Genomic DNA, 15,376 nt, shown 5'->3' on the forward strand with positions numbered 1-15,376 from the left:
AATTCACCCATTCACACACACTCACACACCAATGGTAGCAGAGCTGCCATGCAAGGTGCTAGCATGCCACCGGGAGCAACTTGGGGTTCAGTGTCTTGCCCAAGGACACTTCAGTATGTGGAGTTGTGTGGGCCAGGAATTGAACCGCCAACCCTACGAATAACGGACAACCCGCTCCACCACCTGAGCCACAGCCGCCCATGCTAGTGGGCGTGTATGAAAAGCCATGCTTCCCCCCAGCTTTCAGCTGTGCAGTTTTAGGGAGCCTGTAATCAGGTTCCTGATCTTGGCTGGCAGAAGTGCAACCTGATGTGGCCTTGTGCCATTGTAGGTTTGCGTGTTCTGCATTCTAAGATGCTTTTCTGTTCACCATGGTTGTAAAGAGTGGCTATTTGAGTTAATTTAGCCTTCCTGTCAGCTCAAACCAGTCTGGTTATTCTCCTCTGACCTCTCTCATCAACAAGGTGTTTCAGAACTGCTGGTCACTGAATGTTTTTATTTATTTATTTAATAAACAAAATGTTTTATTACAAACTCTAGAGATTGCTGTATGTGACAATCCCAGGAGACCAGCACTTTCTGAAATACTTAAAACACCCCATCTAGCACCAAGTTCAAAGTCACTGAGCTCAAATTTCCCCAACTGTTCTGATGTTTGATGTGAACATTAACTAAAACTCTTGACCTGTATTTCTATGATTTGATGCGTTGTGCTGCTGCCACGTGATTTGGCTTATTGGATAACTGCATGAAAGCACAGGTATAGGTGTTCATAACAAAGTGACCAGTACAGAGTTATATAGATTGTGCCACTAGAGCGCAGCAAAGCAACGAGCAAAGGCTGAGGATAGTCATCATTGTGGGACTTACTGGTGACGTCATGTAGACGCGACAACAACGCGACGGCGCAGTTTTAGCTAGCATGTTGTGCTAATTTTGCGGAATATACTGAGCTCTTTGACTTTTTGTAGGTATTTTTTTTTCTTCAGTAGAGTGTTTCCTAGAGGAAAAGTCGAGCCGTTTTTCAGAACACTGCGGTTTCGCTGCACATTGCGGTTTTGTTTTGTGTTTGTTGACTGCTTATTTAACTGCTTTTCCCTTCAGCTAGCCAACGCTGTAGCTATGTTTTAGATATCAGACAATGTATTGTTATAAGGTTAATAGGTGTAATAATACCAGATACTTGATACCAAACATATTTGCTGGTATGAAATTGTAATTTGGATAGCACATTGAGTCATGGTTTGACTAGAAGAAGTGTATTGTTCATCTATAGCAGTGTGGTGTTTAATAATAATAACAACATCCAGACTTAGTTATTAGGGTTGAAGTACAAAAGTGTACTATACAATATAGGAACTAGTAACTCCTGTTAACTATGTAGTGCATTATATGACCAACTTAATATTTAGCTCTTTAGACACACCAGAGTGTACAGGAATGATTTTTTACATTATGTTCCCTGCCCTAGATGTTTAACAAGGAATCATTTGAGAGTCTTTTTGGAAAGTGTAATCACCAATAGTTTGAGAATCAAAATGAATATTTTGATGGATCGGTTGCGATATAATTTTTCTCCTTTCCACATGTCTATGTGCAGGTTAACATGTCTCTGTATGATGATTTGGGGGTCGCCACCAGCGATGCAAAAACTGAAGGCTGGTCGAAGAACTTCAAATTGCTGCAATCGCAGCTTAAAGTGAAGAAAGCTGCCCTGACACAGGCAAAGGTACACGTATGTGCTCATATGTTGTGATAAATTATGTGATAAATTATGCCCTGATGTTCATTTCTCAGAGTATTGCGAGTGTCATGAGTAGCTCTGAACTGTATGATACAAAAAATCGACTTACACAGCAGTTGTCAGAAAAACAAACAAAAAAAGGCTGTTATGTGATTGTCTTTTTTGTTAATGATTAATTGCTTTAGTTAACGGGAGAGTTCACTCACAAATGAAAATTATGTCATCATGTTGTTCCAAAATCATAAGGCTTTCGTTCATCTTCGGAACACAAATGAAGACGTTTTTAATAAAACCTGGGAGATTTATGTCCATCTGAAGCATTCGTATCGCTTCATAAAATTGGGATTAAACCACTGGAGTCAAATGGATTTACTTTTACGATGCCTTTATGAACTTTTTTGGAGCTTGAAAGTTTTGGGAAGCTTGGAAATTACAAATGAATCATGGTTGAATCTTCCAGCAGAACAAACTGTGCTAAAACATGCATCTAAGCTTTGACATGGCATTCCCAGTCACTTGATCTAAAAACTATTTTGGAAAAAAGCTAAACATATATTGTAAAGTTCAAATGAAACAAAATACGTTGAAGCCTGTTAATTGTTTTCTATCTCCAGTAATAAATTGGATGACATGAGCAGAAGAAATGTTTACATTATCATTATGAAATCCTGATACTGTGAATATGCAAATAAACTGCAAATGCCCCTTTATGTTTGCCTGCTAAATCAGACATTTGCATATTGGAACCTGATTGGCCTTTATATTTTTTGAGCCAACAACTCTTACCCAATTACCTGTTGAATGCTGTAGCATTTTTCACTAAAATGATTTCATAGTACAAATGTGTACAGCGACTCGAATGTTACCAAGTTCTTTATTCACATGAATCATTAACGATTTGCAGACGCAGAGGATGAGACAGACAAATGTTCTGGCTCCAGTCATCGATCTGAAGAGGGGAAGCAGTGTAGATGACAGACAGATCTCAGACACGCCTCCACACACAGCAGCAGGGTTGAAGGTGAGGACTGCATGTGCAGGATTTGTCTTTAATTATAACTTTTCACAAGGTGGCACCAAGAAATGCGATCGAACATATTAATTATGTTTATGTTAATAAGTTATTCACGTGTTCTACATAACAGCATGTGTGTGTTTGTGTGTTTGAGACAGGACTCTGCACCCGCTGGCTTTTCTTCAGGCGATGTCCTGATCCCGCTCGCCGACGAATATGATCCCATGTTCCCCAACGATTATGAGAAGGTGGTGAAAAGACAGCGAGAGGAGCGCCAGAGGCAGAGAGAGCAGGAGCGGCAGAAGGAGATCGAGGAGAGGGAGAAGTACGCATGTATTCTGCACTAACCATACAACATGTACTTCTCGTCCTTCGATAGTCGATGAACCGTAAAGTTCTCTGGTGTCTTTCACTTCTGAAGGAAGCGCAAAGAGCGTCATGAAGGAGGAGGAGGAGGAGGAGCACCCAGCGGGTTCTCTCGCTTCCCTGCCGAGGCGGACTCTGACGAAGAAGAAGACTATGAGAAAGAGAAGCGGAAGAGAGGTGGGTGTCTTCTGAAACTTCGGCACTGTTATCACTTGCTGTTTCTCTCTCTTACTGTCTTACTCGCTAGCAATGCTGCACAGGACAGATCTGGGTTGTTGTTTTTTGAGCATGTCAAATTGACATTCTCAAATCAAATACATTTGAGATGTAAGGTATAATCCACGGCTACGTGTGCATTACATGATTTTAACGCACAGCATGCAGGTAGCGAACCACCTGACACAAAGTGGAATTCAATTAAAATCGTGTAACACACACCTAACCGTGGATTATCCCATTTTATACCATGGTCATTTGCCAGCGTTGACAAGTTAAAGCCAATCAGAATCGAGTATTCAGACAGACCGTGGTATAAATATCTTGCTTCGACAAGTTATGGCATTGATGAGTCCTGTCCCCTCGATGCATTAGAATACTGACGTATTTAAGAATATCGACCCGAATACTGAAATATAGATTTATATCGTTTCAGTTCATATGTTCATCTGACCTGATAGTTCAGGTGGCATAAGATGGTAAATCGTGCCATGAGAGGAATAAACCACTGCATTACACAACCTCATCGTGTTTTATTCCATACTAATTCAATTATTGTTGATCTATTCAAAATGCAGTGGAAAAGAAGACGGTGTATGTAAGGGTAGTGTACTAAAATCACTCGCTTTTTGATCTTTTTAATATTTCTGGAAAAGAAAGAAGAGTTTGATTTTTTTTTTCTTTGTTACAAAATGGCTGAAAAGTTTGATAAAAATACTCCATCGCGAGAGGTGGAGGCTGATCTTTTCATCCAGCTAATGAACACAATTCTACTTTTCATTCCGTATGTCTTATTCTGACCGGCGTCTTGTTTGGCACACAGTTACGGGTGGAGCTGCGATTGCACCTCCATCATCTCTAATGGAGAAGGACTGTAAGTAAAATTCTGTTTCTGTTGTGTATTGTTTACAGCTTGTATTGTTTACCCCCCCCATGTGTGTGTGTGTGTGTGTGTGTGTGTGTGTGGTTGCAGTGTGCAAATGTATTGTACATGATTGCTAATATTATCTGCCACAGTTGTAAGACAGCTCACATGTTGGAGTTTAATCTGGTCTCCACTAGGTTGAGGTGTTGTCTCATGATGTGGCCGGTTCAAGACCTGTCTTTATTTTGTCATGCAGGTGTTCAACAAAGCTTGGAGCCCATTTCTAAAAAGTTTGCAAAAGAAATAGTTGGCTCTTTAAGGTTTCATAATTTAAAATGTAGAAGTTTATGCACACAAACTATTTCCCAATCTGCACTAGGGTACTGCATAGTACAGTCCGTACAGGATTTCACAGAGGTTTTTTATGATTGTCGCGGAAAAACTACTTGAATTGGCGAAATTGCCATCGTCTTCCACAGTGACACTTGTTGGTAAATGAGACCTTTAAGCTGTACTCATGTTCGATGCACGTGAATTGGACGGGGATTTGGCTGAATGCGTGATGTGATATGACGCATTGTGAAGTCACATGACAGGTCCTGGCCCAAGTCTGCGTTAATTTATAAAAATTGTACGCTCCTGCAAATATTGCGGAGCTTTCTTGATTTTGCGTTAATTTCTGCCATTACAAATTCCTGGAGAAACTGACAGTGTGTCACTTTGTCACTCAGAGCTTCTGTAGTGGTTTTGGACCTAGCCAAAAGCCAGGGCCTACGTGTCATGCTAACATCACTTATTTAAAACAACAACAAACAGTCATTGTATCTTCTCGGCTTCAGTACTTTATCCAACAACCTTTTGTGGTGCTTAGGCGTTCTTTAAATTGATATTAAACTTTTTATATTTGGGTTTTCTGACGAATTCAAAAGCGAAAGACAGAAACCAGAACGAAGTGTGTGTGTTTGTGAGCGTCCATCAAATTTAAATTGAGTCTGTGGTAGAATGTCACTGATTTTCATGCTGTGCGTGTTATCTTGTGTCAGCGTCATACTCGTATGATGATGAAGGCCGCCAGCGGTCCAAAGCAGCAATTCCGCCCCCTGTTTTTGAGGATTCTGAGAGACCGCGCTCACCTCCAGGACCCACCAGCTCCTTCCTGGCCAACATGGGGTCAGTGTCATTGCCGAATGCTTGTTCCTTACTTTTACCTGCTCTTTCCTGCTTTATTTAACGAATTATTTTACAATTTAATTATGCATGAATACTCAGATATACCTTTTCTCAAAAAAAAAAAAGCATGATGGGCACAGGATATACAGTATATCATGAGAGACATCATACTGAGAGAGAAGATCATCTATGGAGAATCAGGAAGCAGCTACAGCTTCCCTAAACACATAGGACATGTCAACCTGGACACGTCTTGTCCAGAGTTTGCTTTTTCAATATATTACTGAACTTGATTCAATGACTGCCTTTATTGTCACACATACAAGTATAGTGCATTTAAATGCTTTTCTTTTGCATGTCATAATTTATTATTAAAGTTTCTGTGAAGTGCCTTGAAACACGCAGGATTATGCGATGTGTTCACATAATTTCCACTGAAACAGGAAGTCAGGGTGGGACATATCGAGTGGCTCCTCCCACTTTTTAAATATTCAATCGCGTTTTTCGTACCTCACAGCCCGGGCTAAGCCGTACTTGACAGCTAGTACCATGGATTTTTATGATGTTGGGGGCGGGACACCAGATTCAAGAGAGCATTTGATTAGACAGAAAAGCTGAAGTGCAGAATGATGTCATCAAAATTGTTGATCCGTATCCGTGGTAGAGAGAACGCATATATCTTTTAAATGCGAATTTTGCCATAGAGATAACTTTAAGGCTAACATATTCATACTAAAAGCCATAAAACTTCATTTCTGATTTTATGGGGACTTTAAAGCTGGAGTCAGAGCACAGGGTCTGCCATGATACAGCACTCCAGCAGCAGAGAGGGACAAAGGCACTGAACGAATCACTTTCCTCCTCAGATATTGTGGCGAGAGAATCTGATTTACTGACTGCTGATTGTTATTTATGTACAAATAATATTACTGAGTCAACCAATATCTTTCGCAGAATTCTAAGTCAGCAGTCGAATGACTACATTTGTGATAATGGGGAAATGACGTACTTTCTCACTTTTCAGAAATTTAATTCGAAGAATTTAGAACACTGCTCATTTACCTCATTATGAATTATGTTTTACATACAGTGGTCAATTTTTTACAAAACACATGCCACACAAGGTTGCAGGTTACAGTTAAAGTAGTTTAAATATGATATGACGAACTTTGGATAAGTCATTAACTTAGTTAGCAAGGCTCTCTATCGTCTTGAGTTTCAGTTGTATTGTCCGATGTGTCATTGTGTGTGTGTGTGTGTGTGTCTACCTCTATGTACTGCAGAGGGACGGTGGCTCACAAGATTATGCAGAAATATGGCTTTCGGGAAGGCCAGGGCCTGGGCAAGCATGAACAGGGGCTTAGTACAGCTCTGTCAGTGGAGAAAACGAGCAAACGGGGTGGGAAGATCATCGTTGGAGACCTGACAGAAAAGAGTGAGGCCTTTTGCACACTCACTACTCACACACTCCTCAACTTTCATACACAATATAAGAAAATTTTATTTAACCCGATGTTGAATAAACTGATATTCAAGTTTTCATTTTTAAGAACATGTTTAATCACTTGTGACTGTGTGTGTGTGTGTTTCTCAGCTGGAGGAGCCAGTCAGAATGCACCTGAAACGCCTGCCTATATTTCAGGAGCAGCAGGTTTGGCTTCTGTAATACATTACTCTCATAGCTACACATCAGGCTTTTGTCTTTATCTCGCAGACATCCTTGTCCTTACCTTGTATCTTACCTGCTATAGCTTACGAGCACGGGCCTTTATATTTAGCACACTCCGTGTAAAATGAATGGCAGATCGCATCCTACAACAGGACTATCTCCTCTAGCCCTCTTCAAAGAGAAATACTAGGCTTCATGTCTGTTTAATCGAAAAAACAATTGTGCTATAACATAACATAAGGTTCCTGCTATATTCCTTTGTTGGCAGATTTGAAGAAGAATGAGGTCAACCCTCTGACTGAGATCCTCAAGTGCCCTACGAAGGTGGTGTTATTGCGGGTAAGTGGTGTAAGGTAGCGTGTGTGCACATGAAAAGTGAACGCCTATGTACTTTTGACGAGCTCAAAGGGATAGTTCACCCGAAAATTAACATTCCGTCATCAATTACTCACCCTCGTGACTTTCCAAACGAAGACATTTTTAATGAAACCTGGGAGATTTGTCTCTACATTTAATGGACGAACAGAAATACAAGGGGACGTGGAAGCGCTGCACTGTTTACAGCAGAGGAACAGGGTACAAAAGCCGAGTCACAATTAACAATCATTGTAACAAAGATGTCTTCAGACTGCGACATAGATCAGGACTTGTCTGCTCTCGCATCACAACACGCAGTGTCGTGGTTCTCTCACGAACGTGCGTCGGAGATCAATGCGGAAGTGAAGATATTTTGTGAATAAAGACTCAAATTGATTTTTTTTTGTGCGCACAAAGCAGACATATCGCATTCAGTTGGGATTAAACCATTGAAACGTTTTGGAGCTTGAAAGTTTTGGTTACTTGGACTGTAAATGGAGGGACAAATCTCCCCGGTTTCAGTAAAAACGTCTTATGGGTGTGGAACAACATGAGGGTGACTAATTGATGAAAGAATATTAATTTTTGGGTGAACTATTGCTTTAACACGTGTGCGTGTGTGTTTGTAGAACATGGTGGGAAGAGGAGAGGTGGATGAAGATCTGGAAGCTGAAACAAAAGAGGAGTGTGAGAAATATGGCAAAGTCATCAAGTGTGTAATCTTTGAGGTGAGTAGTGGTACAGGCAGTTGATGTGGATCACAGCTTGAATTCTGTCATTACTAGAAAACACGCAAATCTTGGATAAAACAGCAATGCAGGTGGTAATGAAAGCAGGCTAAATGTAATTTTTTAATGTGTGGAAATATATTGTAGACTAAATGAAGTTAATTCTACGATCAACTGCACAAGAGTATGCTGGGATAAGCCTTTTATAAAACTTTCCTTTGTTTTAACGAGTTCCCGCATACTCATGAAGAGATTCCTTTTATAGTTATTTTTGTTGTTTATTAAAACTAAATAAAATTTCAATAAAATCCTTGCACCGTGTGAGAGTGCAGCGCTGGGGTGGCACATCACTATCGAATCCCATTCAGCTAGTTTAGAGTCAGATTAGCAGTACGTGCATATTGTTGTAATGCAGTTCGGTGCATCCTTTGCTGCACAAATAAAACCTCTTCAGAAGAGCGATAAAGCTTAGTGGTTAGCACGTTTACCTTGCACCTTTGAGGTTGGGGGTTTGGTTCATGCTTCTGCCCTGTGTGCAAGGAGTTTGCATGTTCTCCCCATTCTTTGGGGGTTTCTTCCCCCAGTCCAAAGACATGCGTTTGTTGGCTGATTGGCATTTCCAAATTGTCCATATAGTGTGTGAATGGGTGTATCTGTGTTTGTGCACCCCATCCAGGGTGTCCCCTGCCTTGTGCCCCAAGTTCCCTGGTATATTCTCCAGGCTCCCCGTGACCCTGTGTAGGATAAGCGGTACAGAAAATGGATGGATTGTCGACTAGTGAAAAGTTAACAGCCAACAAGCCAGATTTTAAGTTGCACTACTGTCTTTAAAAGACATATTTTACCAAAGTCATAGTACACAACACACACATCATTAGAGACAACAATTACATGCAGGATCATGTAGATGTTTTTATTGCTTTGAACATCTTATTTTAATGCCATTCATGTAAATAAATTGAGATGCTGGAATTGTTCTCGTGGTGGTAGTGATGCTAACTCAAAGACCCAGACCTACAGTGGTGCTTGAAAGTTTGTGAACCCTTTAGAATTTTCTATATATCTGTGTAAATATGACCTAAAACATCATCAGATTTTCACACATGTCGTAAAAGTAGATAAAGAGAACCCAATTAAACAAATGAGACAAGTTTATTATATTTGGTCAATTATCTATTGAAAATGATCCGATATTACATATTTGGGAGTGGCAAAGTATGGATAGATATAGAACATTCTAAAGGGTTCACAAACTTTCGAGCAGCACTGTATGCGTGTGTGGAAAGTGACCAGCTGTGTTTGTGGCACTGGCACTTTGTTGAAGGAATGGCGCAATGTGCAAACTCATCTCAAATTTTTTGTCTACTTTACATTTTGTGCGTGTATTCAGATCTCGGATGTGCCAGATGATGAAGCGGTGAGAATATTCCTGGAATTTGAACGGGTTGAGTCGGCCATTAAAGGTGGGCATTTTCCTCTCCACATTTTTTTGTGTCTGTAGCTGGTACACTCCAAATTAGGTGCCTCGGGTCTCTTTCCGCCTCTCTCATCATCTCTCGTCTCTCTTTTATTATTTTTTTTATAAATAAGTTACATCACATCCACTGCAGAGTCATATCCTCCAGAGAACTGGCAAAGCAAACCAGTTCACTTTATTCATTCAATCACTCACTCAGACACGGGCTGTGGTAGCTCTCTCACTTAGGTACTGTAGTGAGCAGAAGGTTGTCCGTTCAAACTCCAAGCCAGTTTTGTGTAGTTCAACCCTCAAATCTGCTGAAATCTTTGCTTTGATTAGATTTTGTATTACACGTAAATAACTTTGTATAAAAACTAATGCCAGGTGAATAAAATAAACTTTAAAAAAAAATAATAATAATAAGGGTAATGTGTGTTTCGACAAGCCTTTCACTGGACGTAGTAAGTGTGTTATTCAGAATTAGCTATAATTCTGCTTCACCTCTTATTAATACATGTATTATAGATAAAAATGCCTGATATGCTAAACTGCTGGAGATCTGTTACAGTGGAGGATCATGTGTAATTTTGGATCACTTCAATTCTACTATTTATTTAAAAACCTTTAATATCTGATGAGCATCAATGTTCAGATCAGGCCTCTCCAGAAAACAGACCATTCATGGAATTATTAGAACAGACTTGGAACGACGCAGCTTGCATGACACACACTTGAGTGACAGATAATCTGTAATGGCTGTAAACAATACAACTTGCACTCTTCTAAGAATGGAAAGAAGGAAGGTGCTCTCAGGAGGGCATGGAGGTGTCTCTCACACAGAACATAAGATCTGGAAGTATTTATAATTATAGTTGTGCATACCAGGAAATAGGTAGTTTTTATTCTCATCATCCTGCGGTTAGAGAAAATAATAAAATCTGAGCATTTGCACTCTTTAATTAGTTAGTAATGAAATTTGGCTACCAAATGTATTCCTTTGAGCATTAACCAAACTGCTTTGCAACAGAAGAGCACATTATGGTTACTAATAAAATATACGCTTGTCCTCTTTTTACTTTATGATTACGGCCTGAAGTGTTTTATTCCTCTTATACCAAAGCCATTTGCAAATCATTACGTTTTTAATTTGTTAATGAACAATGCAATTTAAAAAAAAAAAAAAAAGTTTATATATTTGCTTTTCATGTTAGGGAATGTCCGTGAGACATGTTCCGGTTAATACTTGCATTATAGTGTCTATAAAGTCATTCCCTCACCAGCCCTTGTTTTCTCTCTGTTGAAGTTGATGAGACAAAAAATAAATAAATAAAGGCACAGCTTAGTCATGTTACTAAGAATGGAAAGTACAACATCCTCTGTCCTGAACTCTTTCCTGTTACTGACTGAGCTCTGACACCTGAGACTCCTTTCATAAAGGTTAATAATAACAAACAGTTGCTTACAGAAAACTTCATTAACTCTTACATTCTTCCTTGTTAAATAACAGTATGTTTTTAATCACTTTATTATCATGCGCAGATTATGTGGAGTTACTACCGTACAAGTAATGCGTTCGAACAAGCACATTTGAAGTACAGCTGGAACTAATGTCTGGGTCATGCTCTTACAGAGAATTAATCCACACCTACAGATTCGAGAACTCAACAGCATGTTTGCCTCATGCCTCTGGAGTTGGAGGTTTGAATCCTGCCGCCACTCTGTGTGCGCAGAGTTTGCATGTTCTCCCCATGCTTCGGGGGTTTCCTCCGGATACTCTGGTTTCCTCCTCCACTCTACAGACATGCGTTGTAGGCTGATTGGCATCTCTAAATTGTCCGTAGTGTGTGAATCTGTGTGATTGTACCCTGCGATGGTTTGGCACTACGTCCAGGGTGTCCCCCCACCTTATGCCCCAAGTTCTCTGGGGTCCGCTGTGTATGATAAACGATTATGGAAAAATGGATGGAACTTATCAGGGTTATATAAAGGTCGTGAATGAGTCTTCTTGTTTACAGATACATGTGTATGGACGTGTGCCGAATAACCTGTATCTGGTTGTGTGTACATTTTCTTTTTCAGCCGTGGTGGATCTGAACGGAAGGTATTTTGGAGGCCGAGTGGTGAAAGCCTGCTTCTATAACCTGGACAAATTCCGTGTGTTAGACCTTGGAGAACTGGTGTGAGTCACACACACAGCATAACATCCCTCGCTTTGTCAATGTGGAAATTCCAGGAAAATAAAACGTGACCCTTTTTTTTTGTACATAGCATGGACGTTTTTTTTTATTTTTCATTCTAATATTGTTTATGATGCACATTGGAATATTTAACCTGCAACCTGAAATAGATTTCTTTTTGTTAATGGATTCCCTATGTTCTCACTTCAGTGTGTATTCCAGCGAACAGCTCATTCTTGACTCTGAATAAGAAGCATACTGTGTTGTAGAAACCAGGAAATAAACAGTGTATTTTGGAAACCTACACTTTTTTTTTTATCTTATCAAACCCCACATCCGTGTTGTAGATTTGTTCAAGAAGGAAATCCCTGGGAAGTGGGTCTCATGAGGAAAGAGTTTAAATATGTGTGGTAGATGTCAACTGGAGCAAGTGGGATTTATCTTACTGTCATACAATGCTTGTGTGTTCTAGGAATCAGGATTATTTTAGAAAGATGCTCATAATGTTTTCCTCCCATGAAACATCTCAAAGACTGAAATTGTGGGCTTAATTTAGTAGTCTGTTTTAAGTGTGCTTTAGCTTTAATCCTTTCTTTTTCAAGCTCCATGTGCTTATTTTAAGGTGATCCATATAAAAATGGTTTACAATGTCCTGTCCAGGTTTGGAGAAAAGAACATGAATGAAAGTGAATGAGTCCTGGTTCTTTGGTTATGCAATGCCACTCACCTGTCCCCCTGTGAATCTGTAAAGTAGGGAACCTACATACGGCTGATGTCATCTCCGCTCCTGTGAGAGCTCCTCACACGCATCTGCAGACTATTGATAGACCCGAGGCCTGGTTTATCTGTCCCTATCTTGAGAAGCCATTCCAGTCCATTACACTTGTTATGAAATTGGGCGACATTGAATAAAACTGCATCCAGATGGAGAACAATCAGATCGTACAGTCCTGACAGGAAAAGGACAGTCTGTGCTGGATGAAAAAGTAGAGTTAATACCAATGTTTCTTTTTGAACACCTTCTTGTGAACAAAAAGTTGCGATAGTGGTTCACTGAACATTCTGACAAAGACCAGGGTGTCTCTCATCTTAATAATATAGTAATCTAAGAGAACACACATTTAACATTATAACAATGCATTGTCGAAAGAATCATGAGGTGAATCGGTGAGGTGAATTATGTAGCTGTGTTACTTTTCTAAAACGGTGTCACTTATCTAAGCTGTTATGAGACGTCCTGGGGGACTCACTGAAGTACCGGTCTACACCATGGGAATTTGACTTGGAACAGAACAGAGAGATGCATCTTCATGTGCTCTAACAGCAAGAAAGAGAGACACAGATGTCTATAGCTTTAACCAGGGTACGTCTTGGTGATCATTCAGGCAAGGCAACTGGTTACACAGAATGGTGGGAAAACAATAAACATACATTGAGTAGGAGTCCTGTATGTAGAAACAGCCCGTTGATATGAGAGATTTAAAGGCCAGACTGGTCAGCGCTGACAGGAAGGCTATAAATATACAATTATAGATGGTTTTGGCTGCCGTTTTTGTAAAATATGAAAAGACAAAAATGTAAATGTACTTCTGTTTTATTTACACCCAGCATTCACTTTTTTAGGAACACCCATACAGCTGAACATTCATACAGTTATCTAATCAAACACTCACTCAAACTGGACAGTTGAAGATTAAGATAAAAATCACTTGGTCTTTTTCCAGTCTTCAGCTGTGCTGTTTGAGTGAGTCTGTCCCCATGATAGCCTCAGATTGCTGTTCTTGCCTGAAAGGAGTGGAACTCAATGTGGTTGTCTGCTGTTGTAGCTCATTCACCTCAAGGTTTGAAGTGTTGTGTATTCTGAGATGCTTCTCTGCTCACCATGATTGTTAAGAGTGCTTATTTAAGTTACTATAGACTTCCTGTCAGCTCAGACCAGTCTAGTCGTTCTCCTCTGATCTCGCTCTACAACAAGGTGATTCAGCCTGCAGGCCCTGTGATCATAGGTAGGTTTTTGTTCCCCTCACACCATTCTTTGTAAACGGTGTGAAAATCTCAGGAGAGCAGCAGTTCCTGTAATGCTCAAACCAGACCATCTGGTACCAACAACTGTGCCACGGTTAAAGTCAGAGATCACACTTTCTTTTTTCTTCATGCGGATGTTTGATGTGAACATTAACCGAAGCTCTTGACCTGCATCTGCATGATTTTATGTATTGCACTGCTGCTACCTGATTGGATAACTGCATAAAACAGCAGGTGTACAGGTGTTCCTATAAAAGTGGATGATGAAGGTATATAAACCCCATTAACAATAGACGTTATCACGAAGCAGCTTTACAGAAATCCAGATGTAGATTGCCAGTTTTTTTTTTAAGCTCATGGAGTCCATTGTTCATATGGACTTGATTTCTTAGTCTGGCAATGGCATATGATATGGAAGCATAAATAAATAAATAAAAACCCATTTATTTATCTTTAGAAAGGTGTTTAGCTTGGTCATGGTGGCTGTGGATCAAGGTGAACACACACACACACACACACACACACACACACACACACACACACACACACATTCACACCTAGAGGCAATTTAGAGTGGGCAAGTCACCAATTTGGAAGGTTGGAGGAAACCTGAGAATCCACATGAATGCTGAAGAACAATTAAAACTAAACACAAGCAGTAACCTGAGCTCAGGATAGAACCACTTCCATCCCTGCTGAAACAACACAGAAATTGTAATGGTTTCCACTACAAACACTTTTACAATCAGCTAACCATTAAAACCATGACCATAACTGGTCCATAATGGTATCCATTAGACATAACATGCCACCAAAAGAAGGCAACAAATGACCAGTAGAGACCCACAGGGATTATTATAGTTTCCATAAAAACCAATACAATCCCATTATAACCATTAAAATCCATGAGGGTTTCTATTTTATTTCCAGCAGAGCTGGGGACACTTCCAGCTAAAAATGTAATTTCATTAATAGGACATGTATTTTTTGAAGAAAACCATTCAATCCAGTACGGGTCATTTTGACCGCCTTTATGCATTTGTGAAGGTTTTTTTTTTTTTTTTTTTTTTTTTTTTTTGGTTTATGCAATGTAGGGTTAAATATCGAAAATCTAAAAGGTGTTTCTCATACCCGACACCTAGTCGAACACTTTACAGTTGGTTTTGTGACTGTTCATCATTCCCTTCAAATGCTATTGAGCTTTAAATAATGGTATATTTTGTGTATGAGCCCATGCAGTAATAAAATACATGGCAATATTTATATAGGATTTAATAGTTTATTTTATTAAATATCAAAAATCTAAGAGGTGTGCATTATAGCTGACACCTAGATGAACACTGTACAGTTGGTTATATGACTGTAAGTCATTCCCTTCAAATGCTATTGAAGTTAGAAGCGTGTAAAACAATGTGTGTAACTTTAGAGACGGTCCCTTAATTTCCTGCGAATCTGCGAATACTGAACGTCCAATGTCAAACCAACTTTATGCCAGAACATGACTGCAGGTGTTAAATCCCGCAAGTCTAAAGCACATAAGTGGACTTAAGTGATTGTAAGGATGCTCCAAGAGGCACACCCTACA

At 39.7% G+C, this 15,376-nt stretch overlaps 1 protein-coding gene across 1 annotated transcript; it reads left to right on the forward strand.

The window, feature by feature from the left end:
- The first annotated feature begins 841 nt into the window (after positions 1-841).
- On the forward strand, positions 842-12,070 carry rbm17 (RNA binding motif protein 17). The gene is made up of 13 exons (XM_017494383.2): positions 842-967; positions 1,601-1,729; positions 2,649-2,765; positions 2,918-3,084; positions 3,181-3,302; positions 4,165-4,215; positions 5,250-5,376; positions 6,660-6,811; positions 6,971-7,027; positions 7,314-7,384; positions 8,032-8,130; positions 9,521-9,593; positions 11,669-12,070. Exons 2-13 carry the CDS (start codon positions 1,607-1,609, stop codon positions 11,770-11,772), a joined length of 1,263 nt encoding a protein of 420 aa, XP_017349872.1. The 5' UTR covers positions 842-967; positions 1,601-1,606; the 3' UTR covers positions 11,773-12,070.
- The last annotated feature ends 3,306 nt before the right edge of the window (positions 12,071-15,376 follow it).

Source organism: Ictalurus punctatus, chromosome 19 (assembly GCF_001660625.3).
Source record: "Ictalurus punctatus breed USDA103 chromosome 19, Coco_2.0, whole genome shotgun sequence".
Classification (NCBI taxonomy): Eukaryota; Metazoa; Chordata; class Actinopteri; order Siluriformes; family Ictaluridae; genus Ictalurus; species Ictalurus punctatus.

Coding starts and splice junctions, on each gene's coding strand:
- rbm17 (XM_017494383.2), top strand. CDS start 1,607: ATGTCTCTGTATGATGATTTGGGGGTCGCCACCAGCGATGCAAAAACT. Junction 1,730..2,648: donor CTGCCCTGACACAGGCAAAG/GTACACGTATGT, acceptor AACGATTTGCAG/ACGCAGAGGATGAGACAGAC. Junction 7,385..8,031: donor CGAAGGTGGTGTTATTGCGG/GTAAGTGGTGTA, acceptor GTGTGTTTGTAG/AACATGGTGGGAAGAGGAGA.